The sequence below is a fragment of the Centroberyx affinis genome, unplaced genomic scaffold (genome assembly GCF_046629955.1).
Source record: "Centroberyx affinis isolate AG114_WGS23_722 - 3 ecotype Tasmania unplaced genomic scaffold, CSIRO-AGI_Caff_v1 ptg000550l_1, whole genome shotgun sequence".
In the NCBI taxonomy this organism is placed as follows: domain Eukaryota; kingdom Metazoa; phylum Chordata; class Actinopteri; order Beryciformes; family Berycidae; genus Centroberyx; species Centroberyx affinis.
Genome location: NW_027279195.1, coordinates 143,536 through 169,652, shown reverse-complemented (window position 1 = coordinate 169,652; position 26,117 = coordinate 143,536). Strand labels below are relative to the sequence as shown.

Below are 26,117 nucleotides of genomic sequence, written 5' to 3'. Positions count from 1 at the left end.
CTGTAACAAAGAAGTGATGTTCCACGACTTCACTTAATCTCCCCACTTACAGCTTCACAGCAGTGCCAGGATGAGGTCTGGATGGATGTGTGTGTGTCCGTGTGTATGTGTCCGTGTGTATGTGTGTGAGAGAGACGGAGAGACAACAATTGTGAGCGAACAGAGAGAGTATGCGTTTATGTGTGTGTATCTGTGTGTGTGTGTGTGTGTGTGTGTACTTGAGTGTTTGACGGAAAAAGCCCATGCTGCCAGAATGCATCAGTGTAACCCCCCTCTCACCCACCCCCCACCCCCCCACCCCCCACCAGTCTGACCCCTGCCTGCTATTCTGCTCGTGACACAAACCGATTTCAGCCTCACCCGAGTCCGAGGGAAGCCAGGCTTGATGGACACGTGCTGCTGAATGCCCATCACAACCCCACACACACCCTCAACTTGCCCCAATGGTTCACTGTAGGCTGAGGATATGACAATAACATGTAGCATCACACACCAGAATGGAAAAGTTGAAATGAAATAAATCAAGGACACACGCGCACACTTACTCACGTCAGCACTCTGGCAGAGAGACAAACTTGCCTTACTTACCGACAGGAGTGACCCACAGCGTTGGCATGTTGTTGTGGCATACTTACTGTCAACCAGAGACACACTTACCGCTCTCTCCATGTACTGGTGACATGCTGTGTGACCTCACTGATGTTTCCTTGAATTCTCTCCTCAGATACGAATTTCAAAAACAAGTCTCACTTGTTATCAGTGTGCTGCAGAGACTTCATGTCTGATTTTCTTCTGGTTTTTTTTTCTTTTCCTTGCTGTGACTGACGGCTGACATTGTCTTGCAAGTGTAAAAATGGCTTCATAACCCTGGAACCGAGCAAAAACAGTGGCAATGCCTGATAAAATGAGTTATTTTGGCATCTATAAACCAGTTTTTCTCTGTCCTGAAAATTTACTTTTCGGAGGTACAAGGTTTCTCCAGGCCAGTGACATACATGCACACATCACCTGTTTGTTTTGAGTGTAAAAGAATGTTCAATAACATTATCTATCCTTCCATCCAACACCTTTACATCTTTACTAATGGAGAACCAGGTTATTCTTAAACTAGTGCTGCTCTGTTGACAAGCCGACCCAGAGAAGGGAGCTCATGGTCACAGGCAGTACATGATGAAGCGTGCTGTTCGCTCATTTTAGGCCGGCAGAGCTTTGTGGGAACAGGTGAGGGATTGTCGTCAGTCGTCGTGTCTGTTAGACTCCTGTCACTCAGAGTCCATCTGTTTCCAAGACTGCTCGCGTCTACAGATAGTTTTAGACTGGTGCTATTCTTACCGGCTGACCTCTGACCCCCGCTGCCCGACAGAATGTGACGCTGTCCCGGACCGCAGGCACTGATGATGGATCTGTTATGGATATATATGTGGGTCATACATGTGTTGTACTGTGAGTATTCCTTTGTTTGTTGCTGGTTCATCCCCTTTTTTCCATCAGCCCTGTGTGTGTGTGTATGTACTTGTGTATTAGTGTGTTTGAGCTACTGTAAGAATATGATTCTTGTGTGTAAATGTTTTTTTATTATTAATCGGAAACACGCACTATTGATCATATCCAGGCATTGTTAAAATATCTTCTATCAATATTTATATTCATACAGTATTCATACGATTTTTGCATGTTTGTTTCTTTGTGCGGTGAGTGACTGATGGTATAGCAGAATGAAAACAAGCAAAACTCTGCAGTGGCCCTCGTCACTTCCTCCCCCGCCCTACTCAGAACAAGGCGATCAAGATATGGAGAGAGCAGGAGGAAATTTGGACTCTAATGCTATATTTTCCCCCCCAGTCAGGTTTCAGCATCCCAGTGTGCGGCGGTGGAGAAGGAGCGGCCTAACAAACGCAGGAAGAGGTATATCTACAGGACCCCCTTCACCCAAGACAGCTACCTCACACATGAGGACAGACGGCTGCTGTGTGTGTGCACCCGCGCGTGTGTGAACAGATTGACTTTGTTCGCCGTATATGTTTTATATGTATATGATGATTGAAGACAGACAAGGGGTGTGTGTGTGTGTTTATGCGCCCACCATACATCCCTGAAAACAAGCTATGAGTGAAAGGACGGCATTGTTCCTCAAGTCCAGCAGACCAACAACATGCAACATGCAGTCAGAGGCTCAGGAGTGAGGAAAGGGTCATTAGGGCTTTAAAGAAAACTTCTTCCTCCCTAGGCTGCAACTCTTTTAAATCCAATAAATAAAACCAACAGACAGTTTAACAGCTGATTTGACAATTAACAACAAGTTAAACTGTGGTTGGGAGTATTTTTTGGAGCCATAGCATGTTTTCTGTCCTATACGCTTTATGGTTTTACATCGGCAATGTTTTATTACTTCCCGTTCGTCCTGGTCATTGTTTAAGTGACTCAGCTGCATTTCAGGAAACAACATAATAAATTATAAATCATTTCTATTACCCACTGTGAACGTGTGTGAGAAAGTCTTGTGTGTGACTGGCGGTGGACGGTTGACCGTGTGTGTCGGCACTCCTATCCGCAGATAACATTGTGTTGGGTGGCTGGCTGGCTGAGGGGACCTGGCGGCATGAAATCATCCTGTGGCGGGCCATGTGTTCCCCCGATAGAGATACAGAGGGTGTTGTCCTCCTCTCAAATCTACCTTCAGCCCTTCAGCCGGCTCTTCCTGCCCCAAGCGATACGTACACCCACAGCTTCCCCCCCTTCCACTGCATTTCTCAACAACCTTAGTCACCCTTAATGCACCTTTATCAAAAGCCCTCCAGTCCTTTCATCCTCCTTTTGTTTGGTTTCCTCACAAGGTTATGAGTGCTTTAGCAACACCTGGCTGATTCCCAGATTAGAGTGGTGAGGCTTGAAGGAAAAATACACCCTAAAACACTTTAACACTGTTAAAAAAAACAATTATTGATTATGTATTTCTGGGCCTATTTTTTGTGATTTGGTGGTGTATTTTTCTTATACCCGTGGATAAGTGGCCAAATGTTGATGATGTGACTTCACCCCAAGATGCTTTCAGTGCAGCTACAATGGAGTTCAACATCATTTTGGTGTCAGTCCATCAGAATCAAAGAGCCTCAATAGACCAGAATGCAATGCAGCCACAAGTCATGTTGGGCACAGGTCATTCTGGGAAACACAGGAAATCACTAACTGAAGTAGAAGTAGATGAGGCAGGTTGCGGGAAAGTGGGTGCCCCAAAAATAGTAAATTACAACACTTCATCACAAAATAAATCCTGGAATGCAGTGAACAACACAGATTGATACTATCTAACAAGTGTAAGAGTGTCCCAGGGTGGATTTTCCCTTTAATTTCATGCCAATCTCATTCCAACTGTCATCCCACACCTCAACACTTACCCTAAAGGTCTGGCTCTCTCATCCAACCTCTTCTGGATGAGAGAGAGAGAGAGAGAGAGAGAGAGAGAGAGAGAGAGAGAGAGAGAGATGAGAATTACACAAAGCACTTACATCCTCTGTCCATTACCCTCGTCACCCCTTCACCCCTCCCGCCACCTCTCCCTCTTATCCATTGTGTGCATGTCGATTCTCCTCTCCCTCCCGCGGTGCCCAAGCACTGCACAGAGAGGAAGCTGCCCTTCCACTTCCTCCTTAACTGGTGAGAACAATCTATCCCTCCTCTCTCACCCCCATCTCTCTCTCTCTCTCTCTCTCTCTCAGGCCCAGACTATGTGTAGCTGTGATCAGGTTAGCAGGTTTCCTGTGGCAGGGCCCGGTCCTGTGAATCTGTAGAGAGAAACGCTTACAGGCTTCAGACTGCCTGTGACTCACCGTCCACTCTGACTCCAGAAGAGAGAAATAGTTGTGGGAAAGTGTGTTAAGAGTTAGTCGACTATAGTAGCACTAGTATGAATAATGCACCGTATAATAATCCTGTTAAAAGTGTCTGAACCCAATGTGGTGCGGTTGTTTCTATGTGTGCTGCCCTCTCTGTACTGTACCATTGCATATGTGAACTTACTGGATTAAACCCAGTATGAATACCAGACTTGGAGGAAAATTACAACTATTTGAGATATGAAACACAGGCTTACCCACCCACCTACACCCACACCCACCCATACACACACACACACACACACACACACACACACACACACACACACGCAGAGAAGACAATAGCGTCCCCTCTCAGACACACAGGGGCGGTGTGTGCCGGTGTTGTAACAGGACATGGAAGGGGAAACCTTAAGCACAAATGCAGGTAGTGAGGCTAAACAGTCCAATCCTCTCACCATTTAAACACGTCGCAGTGTTTCGTAATCTAACCAACAATCACACTGTATTTAACTCTCCACCAAACTGTCTTACAATAGCCGGCAAAAATATTTACGAAGGGGCAAACTTTAATTTTTAGTCACTACCTTTCCTTCTTATTAACTCATTTTGCTTTCTTGGCTCTCACAATATTGCGTGTGTGTGAATTATGTGTGTATGTGTGTGTGTGTGGGTCCCAGTGGTAAAGCGTGTCCAACAGTCCTGGTTATGCCCTTCCTAGCTTGTAAATGACATTGTCCCGAGAGGCTATCATCTGGGTGTTGTTGAGCACAGGAGGGACAGTTGGCTGGTCCAAATTCAACAAAGCTGACCTCCCAAACACAATGGTAGAACCCAAGTCCAGCTGGGCGACAAGAACTCGGCCCTCTACAACACAATGGTATGGCCCGGGACCAGATGTGACATACTATTAGGGCCTGTCATTACCTAAGGTGTGTGTGTGTGTGTCTGTTTGTGTGCGTATAAGCCTGTGTTTGTTCCAATGCTGCTTTATTGGCACAGATTTTGGTTTGTTTCAAAAATAATTTAAGATCACCAGATCGAGCCCCTAGACTGAAACTTTTATCACTCTTCTCACCAGTTTCCCTTGGCTAACGTTGAAGCCGGCGGTCACAGTGTACAAACCGCTGTTGTTTGCTCAGAGAATTTTGGATGCCTTTGTCAATGGCTTTAATCTTTCTCACAATCACTGGAAAGAAATTAACGCTTGGTTCTCAGAGGAAATGAAGAATTGCTTAAGAGGAATGTTCACACTCCAATGTGAGAGAGGCGCTTGTGCAACCGCGGCTATATAGGAGGAAAGCTGCTGGTAAACTGGTGGTAACTTGACGTCTACCTGCCTTCATTCGAAACAAAAGAAGTGACTCTAAACAGATGACTCATGAAAAAAGAAAAAAAAAAACCTAGGAAGAGAAAAACTAAGGCTTTGTTTCTGAGGCGTGGTGTAGCAATAGGTCACTAAAAAAATACAAAGACAAATGATAGGACTCACACATATACACACACACAAGCACATATATGTATGGAAACAGGTTTGCACACTAAACAAACAAGTGCTATATATATGTCGTTAAGCGTAAGCCCGATGCTATGCAGGTCTTAGTGTTGTGCTATGTCATGGGACTCAGCGTTGCCCTCAGGTCATGTTGTATCTGTGAAGTTCATCGCTGATACCATCTCTTTAAACACACCCTGAATGTCCCCTTTCTGTGCATGTGAAAGTGTGTATGAGAAAGACAATTCAGGTGTGATCATCTGATTAGAAAAGTGAGAGTGAGAAAAAACGAGACAGACACATCGTGAGCTTCGAGTTGTAAGAGTCTATCTGACTGCAGTTCTGAGATATTGAACATCAAAGATTTGACATTCCATCTGGTAAAACTGTTACAGTCTTTTTAAATATTTAACCCCAAATGGTTCTTTAAAAAAATATAGAGCATAAAGTATAAAGCATAAGGTAACAATCAAAAGTAACAATCAAAGATCATGAATATGTGGACTCAATTGTGATAAAAAATAAATAAATCAGATAGAACCTTATAATTTCAAGCTCACAACATATTACTAGAGGGTGATTTATTATCTGATCTTATATTTTATTACATATGATTGTTTGAAATAATAAAGGATATTCTATATAATTTAGGAGATATTATATATATCAATATATATTCTGCTCTATTAATCCCTTTCATCCAGTATTGGAAGAAGTACACATATCTTTTATTTATTCTAAAATATTAATGCAATAATGTAATATACTGGTAAAATTATTTTACCAGTGTATCAAATGAGTAGTCAAGTAAGTGCTGTCGTATTTCATACTGAATGTACATGATGTACCAAATGTAAAACTTTTATCTTGCTACGTAACTAGCAACAGCAGGTGTTCGATGAATGTAACAGAGTAGAAAGTGTGATATTTGTTCTAAAATGTAGCACAGCTTTCATTAAGTACTTGGTGTTTTTCCAGCCCTGCGCCTGTGTTCATGCTGTAGCTGGTTGATACTGTGTAGGTCCCTCCTCTCAGGACCTCCAGTTCACAGGATAAGAGGCAATGTGGGCTTTAGTGAAGGGCGAGGAATCACTCTGACTTCTGTACCCGATGAAATTCTCAGCCTTTTCATCGGGTGCTTAGGCCAAACTAATATTAACTTTCATTGTGTGCAAGCAAAGTGATTGATCCAACTGCTTTGCATTAGTGGAAAGGCTTAAATCTGGTGTTTGTAAATCTTGCTTAGAGTGAAGGAGGTCCCCAATCAACTTCATTGGACTATTCAAAACAAGCTTAAAGTTTGTAATGTATGAAGATTGTTGCATCTCATGACATAAGCATTTTTTTGCTGACCATAGAACTGCTATATCTATAGAAACCTGCAGCCAGTTGCACCAGCTGAACGTAAGCTCTATCGTAAGTTAGGGTGTAAAGTCTACACTAACTGTTATGTTGAAACTAGTTAGTTTGACACTAAAGCTGTGCCTTTGTTTAGTTGCACCATGAGACTTAAGTTACATCTTAACTAGTAGAGCGTAAAGGGACCACTAACCAAAACATTGTCGCAGACAGTGACGTTTCACCTGCCGCAACTAGAGCTAAAATCAATATCTTAAAAATAAATTATGAATTTGCAAACGTTTACAAACACATCAACAAATAGGTACGTTATCATGTATAAAGTAGGCTATAAGGATTCATTTCAGCTTACCTCCTATACCAGTCATCTATGTAGCCTACAACTATATAATTAATAGTGACATCAAGCAGTTTAACCGTTATTTTCAACAGAGCAAAGGTTAGGCATTTCCACCTCATTAACAGGGTGGAAAAAAGTTATTTGTTTTATTGATGGCTAAAAAAAGTTGTACATTTGTTATTCGTCAGTTCAGTGATTTAAATTCATGTTCAAGATAAGTCAGTGGTTCCCCCCGCAGTGTTGTCGCTCTGCAACATCCTAAATGAGCATTTCTCCTTAGCAAGTGAAGTGAATTGAAGTGGAGCAATATAAACATCGGGAAGCTTGTTAGGCTACATCATCTGGGAGACTGAAATGTCCGAATTATTAAAATATGCATGACAGACACACTATGAAATCACTGTATAAACTACGTATTCTGGATAGATGAATACAAATAATTACCCCAAGTGGCAGATTTTTTTCTATCTCTGCTGTGGGAAAACGAAAGCGCGAGTATAAATCTAAATCATCATACTGTCCAAAAGGATGTAATCTGTCATGTAAACCATGCTGGATTTGTTCCTCCTGGTCCTCCAGAAGGTTATCCCACCTGTCAAATTGATGTGCCATGCCAACGGTTATTTTACGGAGGACTTTACACCTAGTAGGAAGCAGGTGTAAGTTTTAAGTTGTAACTTATGTCTACGTTGGAACTATTTCAGTTGGTGCAACCGTTAAAATTTTAGTAATGCCTAAACTCGGACTTAGTGAGACTTTACGTTCAAACTAGCCTACGTTTGAACTTAAGTTGAACTGGTGCAACTGGCTGCTGCGGTGTTTTTCCTCGGCGAGTGGTGGGAGGTGTTCACTGATGCATAAGGGGTATAAGCAGAAGGCCAAATAGGACCAACCGCCTGTGTGTCAGAATCATATAAGGCAGATTGTTAATTGCAATAAACGTGTAACCTCCCGTTTAAGCTTTTATATCGCGCTGGTAAGGTCATCACAAAGGTAAGATTTCAGTTACGCTCTCACCTTCCCTCTTCCTGCCTTTGAAAGGCCATGCGTGCAGGAAGCGCGTGGCACCATCGCGCCGTAGGCAGATCGCCGTACGATATGTTTGTTAGCGTGTTAGCGTTCTGATTAACGGCCGGTTGGTGCCCTGCTCCGGGGTTCTAATCTGGCCTCACGCCTCACTGCACGTGCTCAATAGAGTCCGCACCCTCCATCATGACATCATGTCTTTGTGTGAAATCCCGGTGCCATTCACGGGCCCAGCGTAGGGCTTAGCATGCGAGCGTCCACTATACCAACACACTGCTCTTTAAAGGGAGTCCCCCGGTCCCCCAGCTCAGTGGATACACCCTGATGCTTCCACAGACCCTCTGAACATGGCTTCCATCCTCCGACTCGACGGCCTGAGCCCATGTGCTCTCCAGGGCCCAGCGGAGAGGGAGGATTTGATGTTTTTGTTGGGGATTTTTTTTTAGAGTATGCACATGAGGAGATATCTCTGTTCCTGGATATATGGAGGCTAGTTATAGCTAACCAACCAGCTAATTTATAAGCTGATGTTCCTGGACGCTATATCATCAAGACAGAAAGAGTAACAAATGAACGGGGGACATGTTACATGGCGAGATAGTGCCTAACCCTGATTTTTGCTCTAAAATTATTATGTATTTGTCACAACCTGCGGGATCAGTGGTACCCAGTTTGGAGGCCAAATCTGCCACTATCCAACAGACCAGAGAACAGAGATCAAGAGGTGGGCTTTCTAGTTCACCAGCCCAGTGATGTCACTTAGGACAGCGACTGCTATTGGCTGAGAGAGAGTGAGGGCTGGCCATAGTGAGATGGGCAGAGGGGAGATACATCCATGAAAGGAGTGATGACTTCTATTGATTAATGCCTTCATTTCAACTAGGCTTAGACCGATATGTCAGTTTGCAGATATATCGGGCCGATATCGACCTTAATTAAATTAAATATATAAATAATAATAATATATAAATAATGTCATGTCATCCACCTCTATGCTGGGGGTTCATCCCTGACCACAGCTACATAAAATAGTTTGTAATACCTTCAGTGTTTTTTCTTCTTTGCACATTTTATTTATTCATTTAATTTTTTAAACAATATTTTCAATCTTCTTCATTTAAAGGCAGCAATGTATCTCAGAGTTTCCCTGCCTGAAGAAGCTGCAAACACTTAAATTATTTAATTTGCATGAGTTTAAGTGGAGAGTTTTAGTGTCCCATGGTGGTCTAAATGCTGCTTCAGAGGCTTTTCAACCCAACCAAGTATAAAATTCTGGGGCTTTTTGGCATGAAAATGGTTAAATTTAAACATGTTGAATATCAGCACAAAATATCAACCCTCCAAAAAAGTATTTGCATGAGCCTTCAAAAACCCATATCGGTCAAACCCTAATTTCAACACATGAAAAAATCTGGCAAAAAACATCTGAAGGACTGCATTGAGCTACTTTGCGTAATGTACATATTTCAAGGGAATAAAATTGCTCTCTGTGCAAGTCCCTTGTTTTACTGTTAAATTGAAATAGATTACGCCTTCAACCGGCACACTAATCTCTACTGAGTCTTGAGAACACGGAACAACAACAAGGGAAATGAATTGTGTAACTGTAAATAAACTGTCTGTCTGTGTTGCTTAAAACTTTGCCTACTGACTGCCATGTAATTGTTTTGTTCCTTCCTTTAAATTGCTGCATCAATGGTTCACCCTGGAGCACTTTTTCAACAGTTTAGATAACAGACAAACAAAAACCTTTCTTCAAATAAACCTTTCCCAACTCCAAGTGTGGTTTATGTTGGAAGTCTTAAGTGTTGGCTCAGAGAAATCACGCTGTCAGATACACACCAGGTCTTGCTTTTTCATAATGGTGAGATTATGTATTTTACCCCTTAGACAGCTGGCAATGTATGCCAATGTATATGATACCAATATACGGATCCCCGTTTCCCCTGTTCAGCATGTGCTAATAGAGAGAATGGCACAATGTTAAGCAAAATGTTGGGCCAGTGGGAAAAAAAAAATCCTCAAAAGTTGGATATAGGAAAATATATATATCATACCATATGGGGGAAAAAAATTATAGTTAAATATGGTATAGTTGAATAAAGAAACATGTATGTAACTATTTAATCATCAATATACTATTATATTGAAAAATGTCTGAATTAGCTGACAGCTAGTTTTCACTTAGCCTACAGCTCCAAGTCACTGTTTTCCTGAGTTTGACAAAATGAGACACAACACCAGTAAGTAATCCGGTAGCACCTATTATCCTCCAAACATTTTTGAAATATGTAGCAGCTATTTGTTTGCAACGATGCTGATCACCAGGTGCCTGCTTTTGCTTAGACAGACAATTTGAACATACACAGTGAGCCTGATATTGTATCATCGTTTTAGGTGTGGGGAAATACTTTTCCCAATAAAAATTGGCTCCTGAATAGTGATATTTCAATGGCCAAATAGCAAATTTCTATTTTTTCTCACCTGAAAGGTGCAGCATAGTGTATGTAGTGTGTATGTGCTCCCCCCCCCCCCCCCCCCCCCCCATTGTATCCTTTATATAATCAAGTATAATCTCATTAGGATGGAGATCTTTTTTTGAGAGAGACCTGAGAACAAGTAACATTCATAGAATTGAAAAATAAAATACAAAATACATTTCAGTTATGTGTTCCAGCAGTTAGCAACATTGATTATATAATAATATAAAACATAAAAACATTATAAAAAGCAGTTAAAAACATCACTGAACTGTGAGATAATGTTGCTTTAAAATTATTGAAGGGCACAACAAATTCTAATAATGCTGTGTGTGTGTGTGTGTGTGTATGTACAGTATATATACAGTATATTATACTATATATACATACACACATACATATATCTTCGTCAGAGCATAAACGAAACCTGTGGTTGAAGGATGAAGCTGTGGCTGTGTACTTCCTGCTTCTGTCTCTCTCGCCTCGTTGATGAATAATTTCCATTTAAGCAACAGAGCCAAAGCAGCATGGGCAGAGAAAAAGACAGTTTGTTTTGTCATTGTCATTCTTTTTGTAATGGATTATTTGTGGTTGTACGGTGGCCTGTAAAATCACTCATTGTTTTTGCGCATGATGCAGACCTGCATTTCATAAAGAAATTTCAAGCTATTTTTGCTGTGGAAACAAGCTGGTCTGCTCAGGCACGCCGGAATCTTTCTCTCTGTTCAAACAACTGTGAAATGATTCAGAGATCAAAAGATTTACGCCAGAACGTTTTTCTTCCATGTGCCTGAAAAGTTTGACTAGCTTCCCCAATAGAGTCATTTCTGTGTTGCCTTTCACTCAATAGTTGACATTCTTCACATTCCAGCTATGGTGACACAGATATGATACACACACTTGCGTGCACAAAGTCGTACGCTCTGTCAGCTACACGGCCGATGTGAAAACTCATTTTGATAACATAATTGATCATCGAATGAAATACAATGAAAAGGGGTTTTAAACAAAATCAAGAATCAATGTGCATAAATCCTGTTTACACTTTATTACCACAAATTAAATAATTGTACTTTTAATGTTGGTGAAAGACCCCAATTAATAACCGTATTAAGCACAAAATAAACTGGTACATGATTAAAGTGAGAATGAATAGGCCACCACACAGCATACAGCATGTCACCCCCTCCAAACAAAATCAGAAGTTAATTTCAAACAAGCAATTTAAGGTTCCACATGATAGGATTTAATTTTAGAACATATAAATCTTTACTCATCATTGAAATGGGCCTGCCTATCGCTGCCTATGCTGGACAGTCACGCATAAAACAACAATGTCCAGTGTCGGTCCACCAGGCTTCAAACTCCCCTTCCTCTCTGCCTGAGTTGATAGTCTGCCTCTCTGCTCTAAAGTTTGTCAGGTCAGTAGCCAGAGGCAGATCAGCTGCTGTGGTTGTTTTTCCTACTGTATGTGGCTTTCTACATATATGTGTGTGATCGTGTGTGTGGAAATTGCATGTAGCGAGCTGGACAGTGTTGGTGTGGACCCGGTGCCCTGGCTGTACAGCGTCCATGTTGGTGTGGGAGCCTCAGGCCTGCTCCCATACATCCCTGCTCTGGCTCTGTTGATCCTATTGTCTCCTGCGTCACCACACGTCGCCCGGCAAATAAAGGCCGTCTGGCTCCAAGCTTAAATATTGCAGCAAACTAAAAACCAACCATCAGAGCCGATTCATTCACATCTGCTCAGTGGGGCGACAAGGACAGGGCTTTAGGTGGGAAAGAGGGCAGAAAAAAGTTCACTTTTCCCTGCCGGGTGCCAAGAGAACGGGACAGGACTCAACTTCACCGGAGCCGCAGCTGTGGCAAGTTGCCCATTTGATAACATTTAACCTATATCATACCTTACAGATGAGTGGACTTTGTATATTACTTATTGATCTCTCATTACTGGTTTTTATTTGGGAGGCATGGTGTAGTGTTTGGTAGCTAGAGAACAAGTACTTTAAAGGGCTAGAGTAAGAGATTTTTTGGTATGTGTCTCTGTTAATGTTCGACATGGTTTACGGTGTATACATTAAGAACAAGTAGCCTACAATACAGCAACATCAGGGCCTGCTAAAAGGAATTTTGCAAATATTTGGTAGATTCTGATGATTATGTGCGTGCATCCACTTGTAATGGAGACAGACTGGACTTAAACAGCTGGCTTTCAACTTGCCATTTTTGGAAGTTTCAAATTCCACAGGTTTTCTAACAGAAATACGTGCGTTTGCATGAAATTGTGACTTAGGATCGAATTTAGACGAGTTTCAGCTTTTCCCTTCCACATTTCTTACTTTTGGCACTCTCTGTTCCCCTCCCCCTATCTGTCCCGTCTACCCCACCCTCCCTATCCCTCTCCTCCCTCTCTGTCCCTCCCTACCCCACCCTTCATTCTGCAGTGCTACGGACCGATCATGGGTGACTGGAGCTTTCTGGGTAATATTTTAGAGGAAGTGAACGAGCACTCTACGGTGATCGGCCGGGTGTGGCTCACGGTGCTCTTCATCTTCCGTATCCTCATCCTGGGCACGGCGGCGGAGTTTGTGTGGGGCGATGAGCAGTCTGACTATGTCTGCAACACACAGCAGCCCGGATGTGAGAATGTGTGTTACGACGAAGCCTTCCCTATCTCCCACATCCGCCTGTGGGTGCTGCAGATCATCTTTGTGTCCACGCCATCGCTGGTGTACGTGGGCCACGCCGTGCACCACGTCCACATGGAGGAGAAACGCAAGGAGCGCGAGGAGGCAGAGCTTAGCCGCCAGCAGGAGCTGAGCGAGGAGCGTCTTCCTCTGGCGCCCGACCAGGGCAGCGTCCGCACCACCAAGGAGACCAGCACCAAGGGGAGCAAGAAGTTCCGGCTGGAGGGCACCCTGCTGAGGACCTACATCTGCCACATCATCTTCAAGACGCTGTTTGAGGTGGGCTTCGTGGTGGGCCAGTATTTCCTGTATGGCTTCCGCATCCTGCCGCTGTACAAGTGCAGCCGCTGGCCCTGCCCGAACACGGTGGACTGCTTTGTGTCCCGCCCCACAGAGAAGACCGTCTTCATCATCTTCATGCTGGCTGTGGCCTGCGTCTCGCTCTTCCTCAACTTTGTGGAGATCAGCCACCTGGGCCTGAAGAAGATTCGCTTTGTCTTCCGTAAGCCGGCGCCGGCCCCGGCCCAAGGCGAGGGCTCGGCCCCGCTGCCGCTCCAAGGGAAGAGCCTGCCCCCCCTGGCCATGCCCTCGCTCCCGAGGGCCAAAGGTTACAGGCTGCTGGAGGAGGAGAAAGCTCCCCCCGTGACTCACCTCTACCCGCTGGCTGAGGTGGGCATGGAGGCTGGCAGACTGGCCCCGCCCTTCCAGGGGCTGGAGGAGAAGGCGGAGGAGGTGCTGCCCATGGAGGACATCTCTAAGGTGTATGACGAGACTCTGCCCTCCTACGCCCAGACCACTGAGACAGGGAGGGTGACGCTACATGAGGCGGAGGAGGAGGAGGAGGAGGAGGTGGTGGAAGAAGTGGTGCAGCCAGCAGAGGAGGAAGCAGAGAGGGTGGAGGAGGTTGTGGATGAGGATGTGGAGGTAGAGGAGTCAGTGAACGGGGAGGGGGGAACTCCGGCGGAGGCAGGGACGGAGGCCGCGGATACGATAGAAGACACCAGACCGTTGAGCCGACTGAGCAAAGCCAGCAGCAGGGCCAGGTCAGACGATCTCACCGTATGAACCTGTGAGAGAGCACATGTACACCTACATACACAAAATGTCAAACATAAGAGAGCACACACCTAGCTCAAGACAACACACACTCTTGAATAGGCAGGTCAAAAACCAAGGGGAAAAAACACAAAACCAACAGGGATAGATGAAAATAGTATCTTATACCATTTAGACATGGGCAACAATTCTACAAAGCAACCAACGATCTATGCGTGTTTGTGAGAAAAGTGAATATCATAGAAAGTAGCAGTTAAAGACGGGAGGAATAGATTTTTTATTAAGCGTGTTCTTATATTAAAAAATGTGGAAAGGACACATATGCAGGGGGGGAAATGTTTTTACTTGATGAAAATCCATGTTCCATTTTTAGAAACATCTTTTTCTATTGAAAGAGTTTTAACCATATACAATGGAAGATTACAAATTTTTACATGGGGTTTGAGTAGGTAGGGGGAAGAGAGTTATAATATACTTGTGTGTCTGCAAATCAGTAATCTTGCTGTAGTTAGGCACTGACTTTCATTCCCATTCAGACAGCGACATACTGCAAATACAGCATGTGGCTGCAAATGGCGCGGGTGAGAGGGCTCTCGCACAGACACATCACACCATTAAGTGCCGGTACATGTACAGGTATATTGCTCTTTGACATGAAGGAAAGTCTGTTTTCAGGTTGAGAAGAGCATACCTTTTGCACATCCAGAGGATCAAACTCTGTGCAAGGCCTTTAACCCTCATATCACCTCATGTATGCATCTATTTACACAGGATTCTTTCAAGTGAAGGGAGATGTGCATCAATTTCAGAGCATTTCTCTCCTTTTCATGTTTATATACAGGGTAGTACAGCCAAAGCTGAGTAGTGAGGAAAAACAAAAAAGACCACATGTTGAATGTCTTTTTCAATGTGATTCTGCATCTCTTTATTTTAGATTGCTTCTGTTTTGTAGCCTATAAGCAGAACTGTGTACTGTGATATCAGTTGTCCTTTGAAGAGAGCAGGGCTCATTTTGCCCTATCAGAGAATGAACCATAGTAGCGACCTCAGGCCAAATCCTCTCTTTTCGTGCTGTACAAACAGGCGTCCGGGCGATAAAGATCGTGCACCATCAGCACAAAGTATTGTTGAAGCTGAGACAATAAAAGAAACCGCTCTCATCAATGAAAACAAGCATCCTTGACATAGCTGTGAAAAAAAAAATTCTACTTGATTTTATTCGACCATAGTGGTCCTAACCCCGCAAGAATACGAAATACTTGGGACATGTTTACAAATTCAGAGAGAAACAAACAACTAAGGGCAAAACCCGCTGTACATAATGCCCTATCTTATGTCTAATAATGTACATAATGCGCAGAGCAGTTGTTTTTAGTTATTTTACTATGTCTAGAGAAATCACACTAGCTATGATAATTGTGATTACAAACTATTCAATCCATTTAACAACAAAATAAAATCTATTCCATTAAACAGACGATGCCCACGCTGAAGTACTATGCGACTATTTGAGTAAAGAAAATGTAATTATTTTCTAATCCTTTGCACGTACTTTAATACAAAAGATGTACATTAGAAAGAGTAACACCTTATTTATCTGTCACTGATTGAATTTAAATACAGCTGATTCAAAAGTTGTGTTGGAGCTCCCCTCCAGCCCGTTTCACCAGAAATTAAATAGAAAGAACTCCATAATGCCTTAATGTACAAAAAAAGTGAGTAAGCCTTAAATTATGCCTTAGGTTTATCACAATTCTTTCTCTCACACTCTCTGGCTTTGTTTATTTAAATAGCTGCCATTGTATGATTTCCTGTGCCTTATCTGTAAATGTAAATTCTCAAATGTTGTAAGATTGTAACAAGTAATGTGCTTATATTGCTCTGGGAACTATGTGAACTTCATGTTTTATTTGCTTTTTCTTTTTTTCTTTTTCTTTTTTTTATCTGAAATTTGAGTTCCATTTCTGTATGCATCCCCCCCCCCACCCCACACACACACACACACACACACACACACACACACACACACACACACACAATGTCTCCAAAAAATGCATTTTAGATGCTGTGCAATGAGACATCAAATACATTGCTGAAAGAATTAACATTTAGTAATATTAAGACATTATTGATACATAAAGTTATATGTTTGTGGACATGAACGCACTCACATAATGCAGTCATACATGCACACACACACACACACACACACACACACACACACACAGAGTGTTGGTTTTGGGGGTATGATCAAACGGCTCTAGAGAAACTCTGACAGAGAAGGCAGCTTTGACCCCTTTGTGACCCCCAGCCATCCCTTTGCCTCCCACAATCCAATGCTGTGACACCTGAATTAAAGAGAGCCTTCAACGAATCACTCAATTGCTGAACACATTAAAACATGTGACAATATTTCAATCAAAGCATTTTTCTGGTCCTCATGTATGGGAAATCGATGTGACTGGTACTGTATGAATTTTGTATTTTAAGACTGTTGCATTACCTATATGTTTGTAAGAAGATTTGATTAATCTTTGGAAAGAACAAAAACTCCTTTTTACTAACTTGTAGTCTTCTTTGCTCATAGATGTGTGGCAGTATCTTCTTTTGGAATGTGAACCAACGCAATAAAAGGTCACACGTGGTCAAGAAGCGTCGTGTCTGTGTTTCTCTGCAAAGCACACGCACGCACGCACACACACACACACACACACACATGAGCACACACACGAGCATGTGCACACACACATACACACCTCACATATGCACACGCATACACACATACAATTGAGCAGAATTGTAGTTTAGTTTTATTTAGTTTATTAGTTGTATATATATATATTTGTCCCTATATATATAGGTATATACTGTATATATCAATCGATAAAAGCAGCAATCAAAAAAATTTACATTATTTTATTATAAAATCAAACCTGTAATGACCCATTATTGCTTATTAAGTCCTTCTTAGACGTTATTATTGCTCAGATGTTAAATTGGCTTTGCAGCAGAATGACAACAGACAACAGGTTAATCTCCATAACATTTTTAAACAGGGGCTTAGAGCAGTGGTCTACCTACAGAGGGATACAGGGGGTACAGAGGGAACTAGTGTCTATCCCTCACTGAACAGGGGCTGGTTAGGTTAGGGAGCTTTTTCTTGTAGGCTTATTCCTTCTAAAGCACTGTCCAGGTTGTAGACTGTAAGATCTTACCATTAAGGTTTGTAAGTAGTGATGATATTCCACTGCCCTCTGGTGTCAAATTAATTCTTGTCATTCTGCATAAAAACACCCCACACTGAAACAATGCTCATTTACTAATGTGCACATATACACTCTGTTTTCTGTAGTACTTTGGAACCAGGCCTTTAGGATCCTATTACAGTGCATTAGGATTGAGAATCCAATAAAATTCAAGCAGGGGGGTTCACAATCCTTTTGATTATATGAATAGCCATAATAACAACATGAATCCTCTTCCAGGACTCTCACAATCCAACCAGATGATTCCTGTATCCAAAAACTTTGGTTCCAATATATGACAGATTTGAGTTGGACCCCATTGTGTGTTACAACAAATTACATATGATTAATTATTGGATTCCTAAAGGACATTTTAATTAGGGTTATGAGTGCATCACAGATTCATATTGAAAATGAGGAATACTTGAATATACTATGTACCTTCCACCACTAAGGGGCAGTGTTGTTCAAGACATTTTGGATCTTTGGTCCAGCCCCAGCCTCTCTTTCATTGTTTTGAGAAATGTTTCTCGTGACATTTTAAGGCCTGGTTGGGTGGGGCTTGGTCAACCCAGAGAATGGTCAGATCACAGGGGCAAAAAAAGCTCCAAGCAATCTTCTATTAGAGTGGGTGAATTCATCTGATATTAGTGAACAGTTTGTAATTTGGGGGAATATGGCGTCAATCCTTAAGATTTAAAAAGAGTTATCCCTATTCAAAAATCTCTGATCAGCTATTATTTATCCTCCTGTCTGTGGAGCAAGAAGGAGGAACAGCCTCACTGTATTCGAGCATATTCTACTTCTTGGACTGAGCCCTTGTGCTACTGCTAGTTTTAGCACAAGGCCACTATTCAGACTGCTGATGGGAAAGACCTTGATGCTGCACCAAGGCCACCAGAGGCTTCAGTCTTGGTCTCTAGCCAGGAATCTTTTAACAAGTAGAAATTAAATGCAAACAGCATGAACACCATTCTGCTCACAAGTTGTTGTGCCACACTGTTATAATACTGGCTTACATTTTAATTTATTCACCCAGGAAAGGGTTAGGTTTATATACTGCGGATGTATGCTCTTTTTCAGTAACTTCATACTTATACTCATTCAGTTGCAGACATTCATACTTTTTATGACCTTCAATGATATACTTCCAGGTCAGGTGGCCACGGATAGAACCATAGCATGGAGTCAATAATGAATACAACCACGAGACTTGGAATATATAATGAATAAACCAGAATAATGAATCTATAATGAATAAACAATAATAATGAGTCTATAATGAATGAACCAATTACACACAGATGATCAGACTGGAATAGCAATTGAATAATAAATCAAAATAGAGTATCAATCATTTATTCAGACAACACACAAGGACTAATGGGAATAAACACATAGGGATCAACATTTATTTATTGTTAAAGGTCTTGATCATATCATAGTCACAACAGCAGAAATAAAAGACTACAGCCAAAAGATACAGAGCTCTAAGATCTGGGGCTCCAGCATCTCAGTCAGATCCCCCGCTGCTTTTTATTCATTAAACTGCTACATATTCTAGCTACTGATTGCATCTATACTAACCCTGTCACCGTCTCTCCTGCCATCTTATGTTTATCACCTGAGTTATTGTCGCTATAGATAAAAAACGGGGATCAGGAGATGTTGCTAAACGTGAAGAAACTATTCTTTACACTATCCTGAGAATAAAACCCTAAGTGGACTATGTGGTGGACCTCAGAACTTTAGTCAAAACACAATCTTTTACTGAACATTGAATGGTCAAATTCACGGCCATACATGATGTTGAACCCTTGATAACCCCCTCACATGCCTGGGCTTGGGCACAATTTGAGTATCCCAGGAACTGGCATTTGTCATAAGTGTAGAAATCTGGATTTTTTGCACCAGCTGCTGCCGTGGGCATAGGGGCCTTCTTGCAGTGGCTGGCGTGGATCCACGTGGCTCTCACTGCGACCTTCACTGCTGAGGCGGTAGTCAGGAGGATCTGGAATGGTCCGGTCCACCTGGGCGCCCTCCAGCCTTTCCTCCTGGAGTCTTTCACCACGATCCACTCTCCGGGATTCAGGTTGTGCAGCGTTCCCTTGACCTCTCTGGGCAGGGCGTCTTTCACCTGTCTGTGGATGTCAGTCAACACAGAGGATAAGTTTGCACAATAACGCAACATTTCATCATCACATTCCTCTGTTGTGGGGAGCTGTCTTTTCTGGGGCCCATTCCCCGTGTTCATAGGTCTGCCAAAAAGAATCTCAAATGGACTCAGGCCATTTCTCTTCCTGATTCTGGCCCTCATTTGTGTCAGGACTAAAGGTAGTGCCTTTGTCCAGCTTAGTCCCGTTTCAGCACAACATTTAGCCAATTTATTTTTTAGAGTGCCATTTTCTCTTTCAACAGCACCTCCACTGGCTGGATAATATGCACAGTGGTATTTTAAGTCAATTCCCAAGAATTTGCTTACTGCCTGTAGAGCTTCATTTACAAAGTGTGGGCCATTATCACTACTGATTTTATGTGGTATTCCCCATCTGGGAATGATTTCTCTTATCAGAGCCACAGCAACAGTGTCTTGCTTTGATGTGGGAAAAGCTTCAACCCATTTAGAGAACATGTCAACTATCACTAGACAGTATTTCTTACCTTCACTCAGTGACAGTTGAATGGAATCCATTTGTAGGTGTTCAAATGGTTCTGATGGTGCTGGATGGGCACTGGGTGTCATCTGCTGACCTCTCCCAGAGTTGTGTTTTGCACAAACTAAGCATCGTTCAAAACAAATTTTGAGTAATTTGAGAACCCCTTTGTGAACCAATGTCTGTTTACTTCCACCATCATTACCCCCTTTGACACATGATCCACTCCATGTATCAATTTTGCATAGAAAGGAAACAGACATCTAGGTAAACATGGTTTACCATCATGGCCGTACCAAACCCCATCCTCCGTGGAACCACCTGCAGCTTTCCATATTTTATTTTTAGCCGGTGTTGCTCTGCTTTGCAGATCCTTCAGGTCTGCCTCTGGCGTCACCTCCTGTGGAATACTGGCTGCCTGCACAGTAAATGGCATTGAAGCTACACATTTTGCAGCTGCATCTGCTCTAGCATTTCCCTGTGAAATGGGGTCAGTTCTCTTTGTGTGAGCTTCACATTTGACAACAGCAATTGCTTTTGGGGGTAGCACCGCTTCCAGCAAACCAGCTACCAGGGTGTGGTGTTTGATACCAGTCCCTGCAGATGTTAAGAATTTTCTATGTCTCCAGATTGCACCAAAATCATGTACCACACCAAATGCATATCTACTGTCTGTGTAGATATTTACTGTTTTTGCCGGTTCTGCTATTATAGTATCATGTTGAGTAACCACAGCGAAACCTGCTTGATGTGTGTCAGCTGGTTTTGGAAAGCGGAGCCATCCACAAATAATTCCAGTTCCGGAAGTCAGACCTGGGGGAGCAAACTTCTGTTATTGCTGCAACACAGTCATGTGGCTCTCCTTCATCTTGCTGTGGGGAGAAGTGCAGCAGGATTTAGAACAGTGCATCTTTCTCGGCATGTCTAGTAATACAGTGTGATATCTCAGCCATCTTGCTGCTGACAGATGAGCTGTCTTTTGTTCAAGCAAAATTATAGAAACAGCATGTGGTACTAACAGTGTTAAATCCTGATAGCCTACTAGGTCCCTAGAGGCTAAGACTGTCTTTTCACCTGCAGCGACTGCTCTCAGACACCTTGGCAGTCCTGCTGCAACAGAATCAAGTTTAGTTGAAAAGAAAGCTACTGGCCTCATTTTACCCCCGTGTTCTTGTAGCAAAACTGATGTCATGTAGCCATTTTTCTCATCCATTGTCTAAGTGAATGGTCGGTTCATGTTTGGTAAGCCCAATGTGGGCGTGGATTGTAATGCTTTTTTCAGAGCCACAAATGCTTTTTCTGAGTCCAAGTCAGCTTTTGATAAGCAGTCAGTCCCTTACCATGTACTATTGCTGACAGAGGAGCTTCAGTTTCTGCATAATTAGGTATCCACTGTCTACAATAGGAAGTAATTCCTAAAAAAGACATAACCTGTTTCTTAGTTAGTGGTTTTGGAATGTTTTGGATGGCTGTTACTTGGAAGGCTATCACATGTCCCAGGAAGGTCACTTCTGGCCTGTTAGCCAAATGTTGCAACGGTTTATTTGTATCCAACTCACATGCTTCCTTCGATGGAGAACAAATCATTAAATCATCAACATACTGCAGTAAGTCGCTGCCACCAAGTGGGTGGAGCCCAAGTTCTCCTTTAAAGCAGCTGCAAATATGGCCGGCGATTCTGTGTAACCCTGAGCCAATTGGTTCCACGTATATGTTTTACTTTTGAATGAAAAGCAAACCAGTACTGGGAGTCTTTGTGCACAGGAATACTGAAAAAATGCATTTGCAAGGTCAACCACAGAAAACCATTTACTCTCAGCCAGCACTTGTAACAAAATAGTATGGGGTTAGACACATTTAAGGAGCTCGAGCAACACTATTTTATTTACTGCCTGCAGGTCTTGAAAAAATTGTGTTATCTCCACTGGGGCCACTCCCCTCATTAGCCCTACGTCATATTTGCTGCTCGCCCACAAGGTAGGTGGGACTTGTGTGAGATTCTGCTGTTAACCCTATTTGTACCATAGTTTAACCATGCATGGGTGAAGTTTTCTCTGGTACCAATTCAACTCTTCTTTTTGCATAGAAGGTTAGTGCACATTGTTTTTTATAGGCCTTTAGTACTTTGTTGTAATACACTAGTGGTGTTTCAGTTTCTTGCCAATACTCATTTTCTACATAGCATGTAACCCACGGGCCCAAATCCTTCCATCTCCATTTTTGTGTTTTTGCCAATAAGATATGTGGTTTTCTGTCCATCTATTCATAAACCTTTTTCAGACATCTGGTTTCTGCTGCACTCCTGCTGCACATTTTATCCTTACACCAATACAACCAATCTGTCCTCAACATGTCACTTTTCTGACCTTCTTTGTACCATTTATTTTCAAAGTCCTTATCTGGTCCTAAATGAACATGTGCTGTGTGTGTGTGTGTGTGTGTGTGTGTGTGTGCTCCTGTCCAGAGTGAACTATCATTTCAGCAGCTGTCTTTGGTCAGCAGTCTGAGTGTTTCTCACTCCATTTCTCACGCCCCCCCGCACCGTCAGTCCGCATGTGGTTTGTCCCCTGGGCGATTCACAGGAACTGGACAGTCTCTAGCCCAATGGCCTGCCGTACCACAGTTTATTTATTTATTTATTTATTTATTGTCCGGATCCCAAGTAGACATGTCCCATTTTGTCAACTTTTTTCTTTAAATTCAGTTTTACGATGAATATCTTGTGGATATTTTACATCTAAAATTTCATGTTCTTTTCTCCAATTAGGATCCTTTTGACACCTGTGTTGCAACGAAACCATAGTTGACCCCAGCCCGAGGGGCAAACATTTACCATTATAGTACTAGGCCTATTTAGGTGATCCCACTAGCGACCCTTCGGTACTTAAAGGATCCCTATTTATCTGTCAATCTTCTCAGAATTCACACAACAATTATTACAATTATTTGTGACTCTAGAAATTACAGAATAGATTCATCTCATAGTACTATGCTTTTTAGGCAACTCCACTAGCGGTCTCAGCCTTTTTGCTGGATCTCACGCCCTAGTGACCCGTCGATAATTACAAAGAGTCCCTACTTCTCTACCTTCCTGCCAATCTTCCAGAATCAACACAACATTATTCTAGGAATTGCAGAAAGACTGTACAGTTTTACTCACCAGAAAGACAAGTCTCACGTTCCAGTCAGCCTAGTTCTTTTCGGACTCTCGCAGTGAATCAGCACCGGGCTCAGTACATCGGGAGGTTCCCCTTCTCCACCAACCCTTGGTAGGGAGGTACGGGATCCGCAGAGATCTACTCTCCGGCTGTGGCCACAGACTCCTGACCCTTAACGCTGAGCCGCCGCCGCCCACGTGGAAATCCTGTTTGTGATGCCAAATTGTGGTGGAAGTTTTCTGTAATAAAAGAGACTTGGAGAGTAGAGTTGTCTTTCTGTCGTCTTTATTGCCTGCAGACAAGGCACGATGCATTCACACCAGGTGTGATCAGCAAAGGGCGAAACCCTCTGTTTTGTCCACCCGTCTTATAATCATGTAGTAGAAATAGCTGAGTCATGAGAAGTCCGACACATTCTTATACTTGAAACATTATGCAATAAGGGTACATCTGTGCATAACAAAGATAAACGGGCTAGAGCTGGTTACTGTCTGGCGTTCCAGGGTCATCTTCACACAGTAGCCATTGTTTAAAGCCAGTGGAAAAGCACTGCAAGCAACAGAGGATTAAGACAGGGCTTAATGCATAGAGAAATAGAATGGTATAATATAATTTCCACCACAGACTATTACACCATGTAACATGTGACACGTGTGTGTTGTGATCTAAGGCCTACAGCTCTCCCTTACACTCAGTAGATCCTATGAGTAGAATGGTACAATATCAAGAACACATCACTAATAAAATATTGTTTGCAAAGACCACAATAGCAAGTTATGGCAGCGTGGGGTCTACACTTCCCTTGACAGTGTGCTCAGTTATTTCTACAGACTGTCAGTGACAAACAACAAGGCTCACAATATGCGCCTCAACCTCAAGAGAAATGTCACAAAGCACCACCCGAGCCAAGCCGCCCACCTAGCTCAGCTCAAAATGAACTTCCTGTATAGAGAGACCATTTCTGGCTTCTGGGCTAAGGCGGATGGCTTGGGCAGGTTGAAATGCTACATCTAACACTTCATTCTCATGCGTTTCAACTACAGCATCATACAGATAGACGCACTATAGCGGTAAGCTTTTTCATTGTTTTGTATTTTTTAGATTTTTTTTTTTAATGTTCTCCATGCTGTACCCTCAGTCAAGTTGGACTACAATGTTGGAATTTTTCACACTTCATTCACATGCGTGTCAACTACAGTAGTAGTAGTTATTGTTAGGATTTTACATATTTTTTTTACATATTTTAAAATTTTCTCCATGCTGTTGCCCCAGTAACGTTGGACTGCATCATTGGCTGCGTGTTCAGGAACTTACCTATCTGAAGCAGATAGACAATGCGGTAAGTGGCTATATTTATTGCATCAATAATTGGGTCAAATGGTATGGAAAAAGATTAGTGCCTGCAGAGATTTGAATTGCATAAATCAGATTTTTTCATACTCATAATGAACTGTTGAATTCAAATAATGGATTTGTTGAATAAATAAATAAAAAAATAGAATATGTAAGGTACAGTTTGAAACTGAATGCAGCGGCTTGAAATTGAATGTGATTATTAAATTTTTAGACATAATTTCAAATTCAGTTTTCCCAATTCAAATTAAGTTTTCTTAATTCAGATTCAGCTTCCTTGATACAAAAATCTGGGCACAAAGGACTTTTCTTTCCTAAATGTTGACTGGAAGGCAGCTGCTGCTCCTGTAACACTCTTCACTTAGCCAACCACAAGCCGTGTGGCACTGTGCTGTATTCATCTCAATAGCCAACGATTGAGCCTTATTCTCTCCACTTGGTGAAAGAGTTGAAAATCCTACCTGCTACTACTATGCATAGAAGGCACATCAGTTTGCTACATTACAGACAGCTGTACTGTTTAACAGCTATAGCTGTTTTCAGCATTGTCATATTTGGATATTTAGCACTGGTAGTATAGAATACTGCTTAAGTACTGTATGTTGCACAGTTGTATGTTTTTTTTTTTTTAGGAAGGAATCATATAAATTGTCACTCTTTTCAAACATTTGTCTTCCCAGCATTCTAGTTAGACTGTAGCCCTTGTAGCCAACAGCTAGCAGCTGTTAGCAGGATCCAGATGTTCACATGCTTTTAGACAACCATTTTTTTAGCTTGATAAATCACGTTATGATGTTCACTAACCTATAACAAATTACAAGTTTTGGAGAGGTGGCTGCCTTCCAGTCAACGGTCCCATGTGGCCATGTGTGTCTCAGGAGGCTGAATCTGAATTAAAAAATCTGAATTTGAATTGGGAAAACTGACTGAGGCAAACTGTGCCTTATAAATGACATTTTTATATTCATTTATTCAACAATACCAAAACATTTAACAATATGTTAAATGCTCAAATGTTCATAAGGTTCAATATGAGCATCACAAATTTAAATTTAAGCAAGTCAAATATATCTCTGCTGGCACTAATCTCTTTCCGTATAAATGCCAATCACACATTCCAAAAATTGTGTATTTCCTGAATTTAACACACTATATCAACTCGCATAAATATAATGTTCAGAACAAAACTCAACTGTCTTTGTTTCAATAATGCTGAAGGTGGAATGGAGGACTTTTCTAGAGATTCGGTCATGAACAGGACATTGTCTCTGATATGGTGCATAAGCTGGATTTTCTCACCAACAGGTAAAATACATTTATGAATTTTAGTATGCTCTTATTTTTCTCACCACCTGTAAGAGCTAGCAGGGAGCATATAGGCTACAGTATGATGAAGCTTAACATAATATTGACAGGGTTTAGGGGGCATTA

The 26,117-nt window shown here is 42.1% G+C and overlaps 2 protein-coding genes across 2 annotated transcripts in view; one reads left to right on the top strand and one right to left on the bottom strand.

The window, feature by feature from the left end:
• The first annotated feature begins 7,867 nt into the window (after positions 1-7,867).
• LOC139642986 (gap junction alpha-8 protein-like) overlaps positions 7,868-26,117 on the top strand; it is a 20,317-nt gene continuing 2,067 nt past the window's right edge. Inside the window, 5 exon segments of the mRNA XM_071518088.1 lie at positions 7,868-7,877; positions 12,967-14,263; positions 14,785-14,804; positions 14,807-14,857; positions 25,905-25,991. Of these exon segments, the coding sequence (XP_071374189.1) occupies positions 12,993-14,263; positions 14,785-14,804; positions 14,807-14,857; positions 25,905-25,991 (1,429 nt within the window). The 5' untranslated portion in view covers positions 7,868-7,877; positions 12,967-12,992.
• LOC139642988 (nectin-3-like protein) overlaps positions 23,349-26,117 on the bottom strand; it is a 19,409-nt gene continuing 16,640 nt past the window's right edge. Inside the window, exon 8 of the mRNA XM_071518092.1 lies at positions 23,349-23,572. Within this exon, the coding sequence (XP_071374193.1) occupies positions 23,571-23,572 (2 nt within the window). The 3' untranslated portion in view covers positions 23,349-23,570. The remainder of the gene's footprint in view (positions 23,573-26,117) is intronic.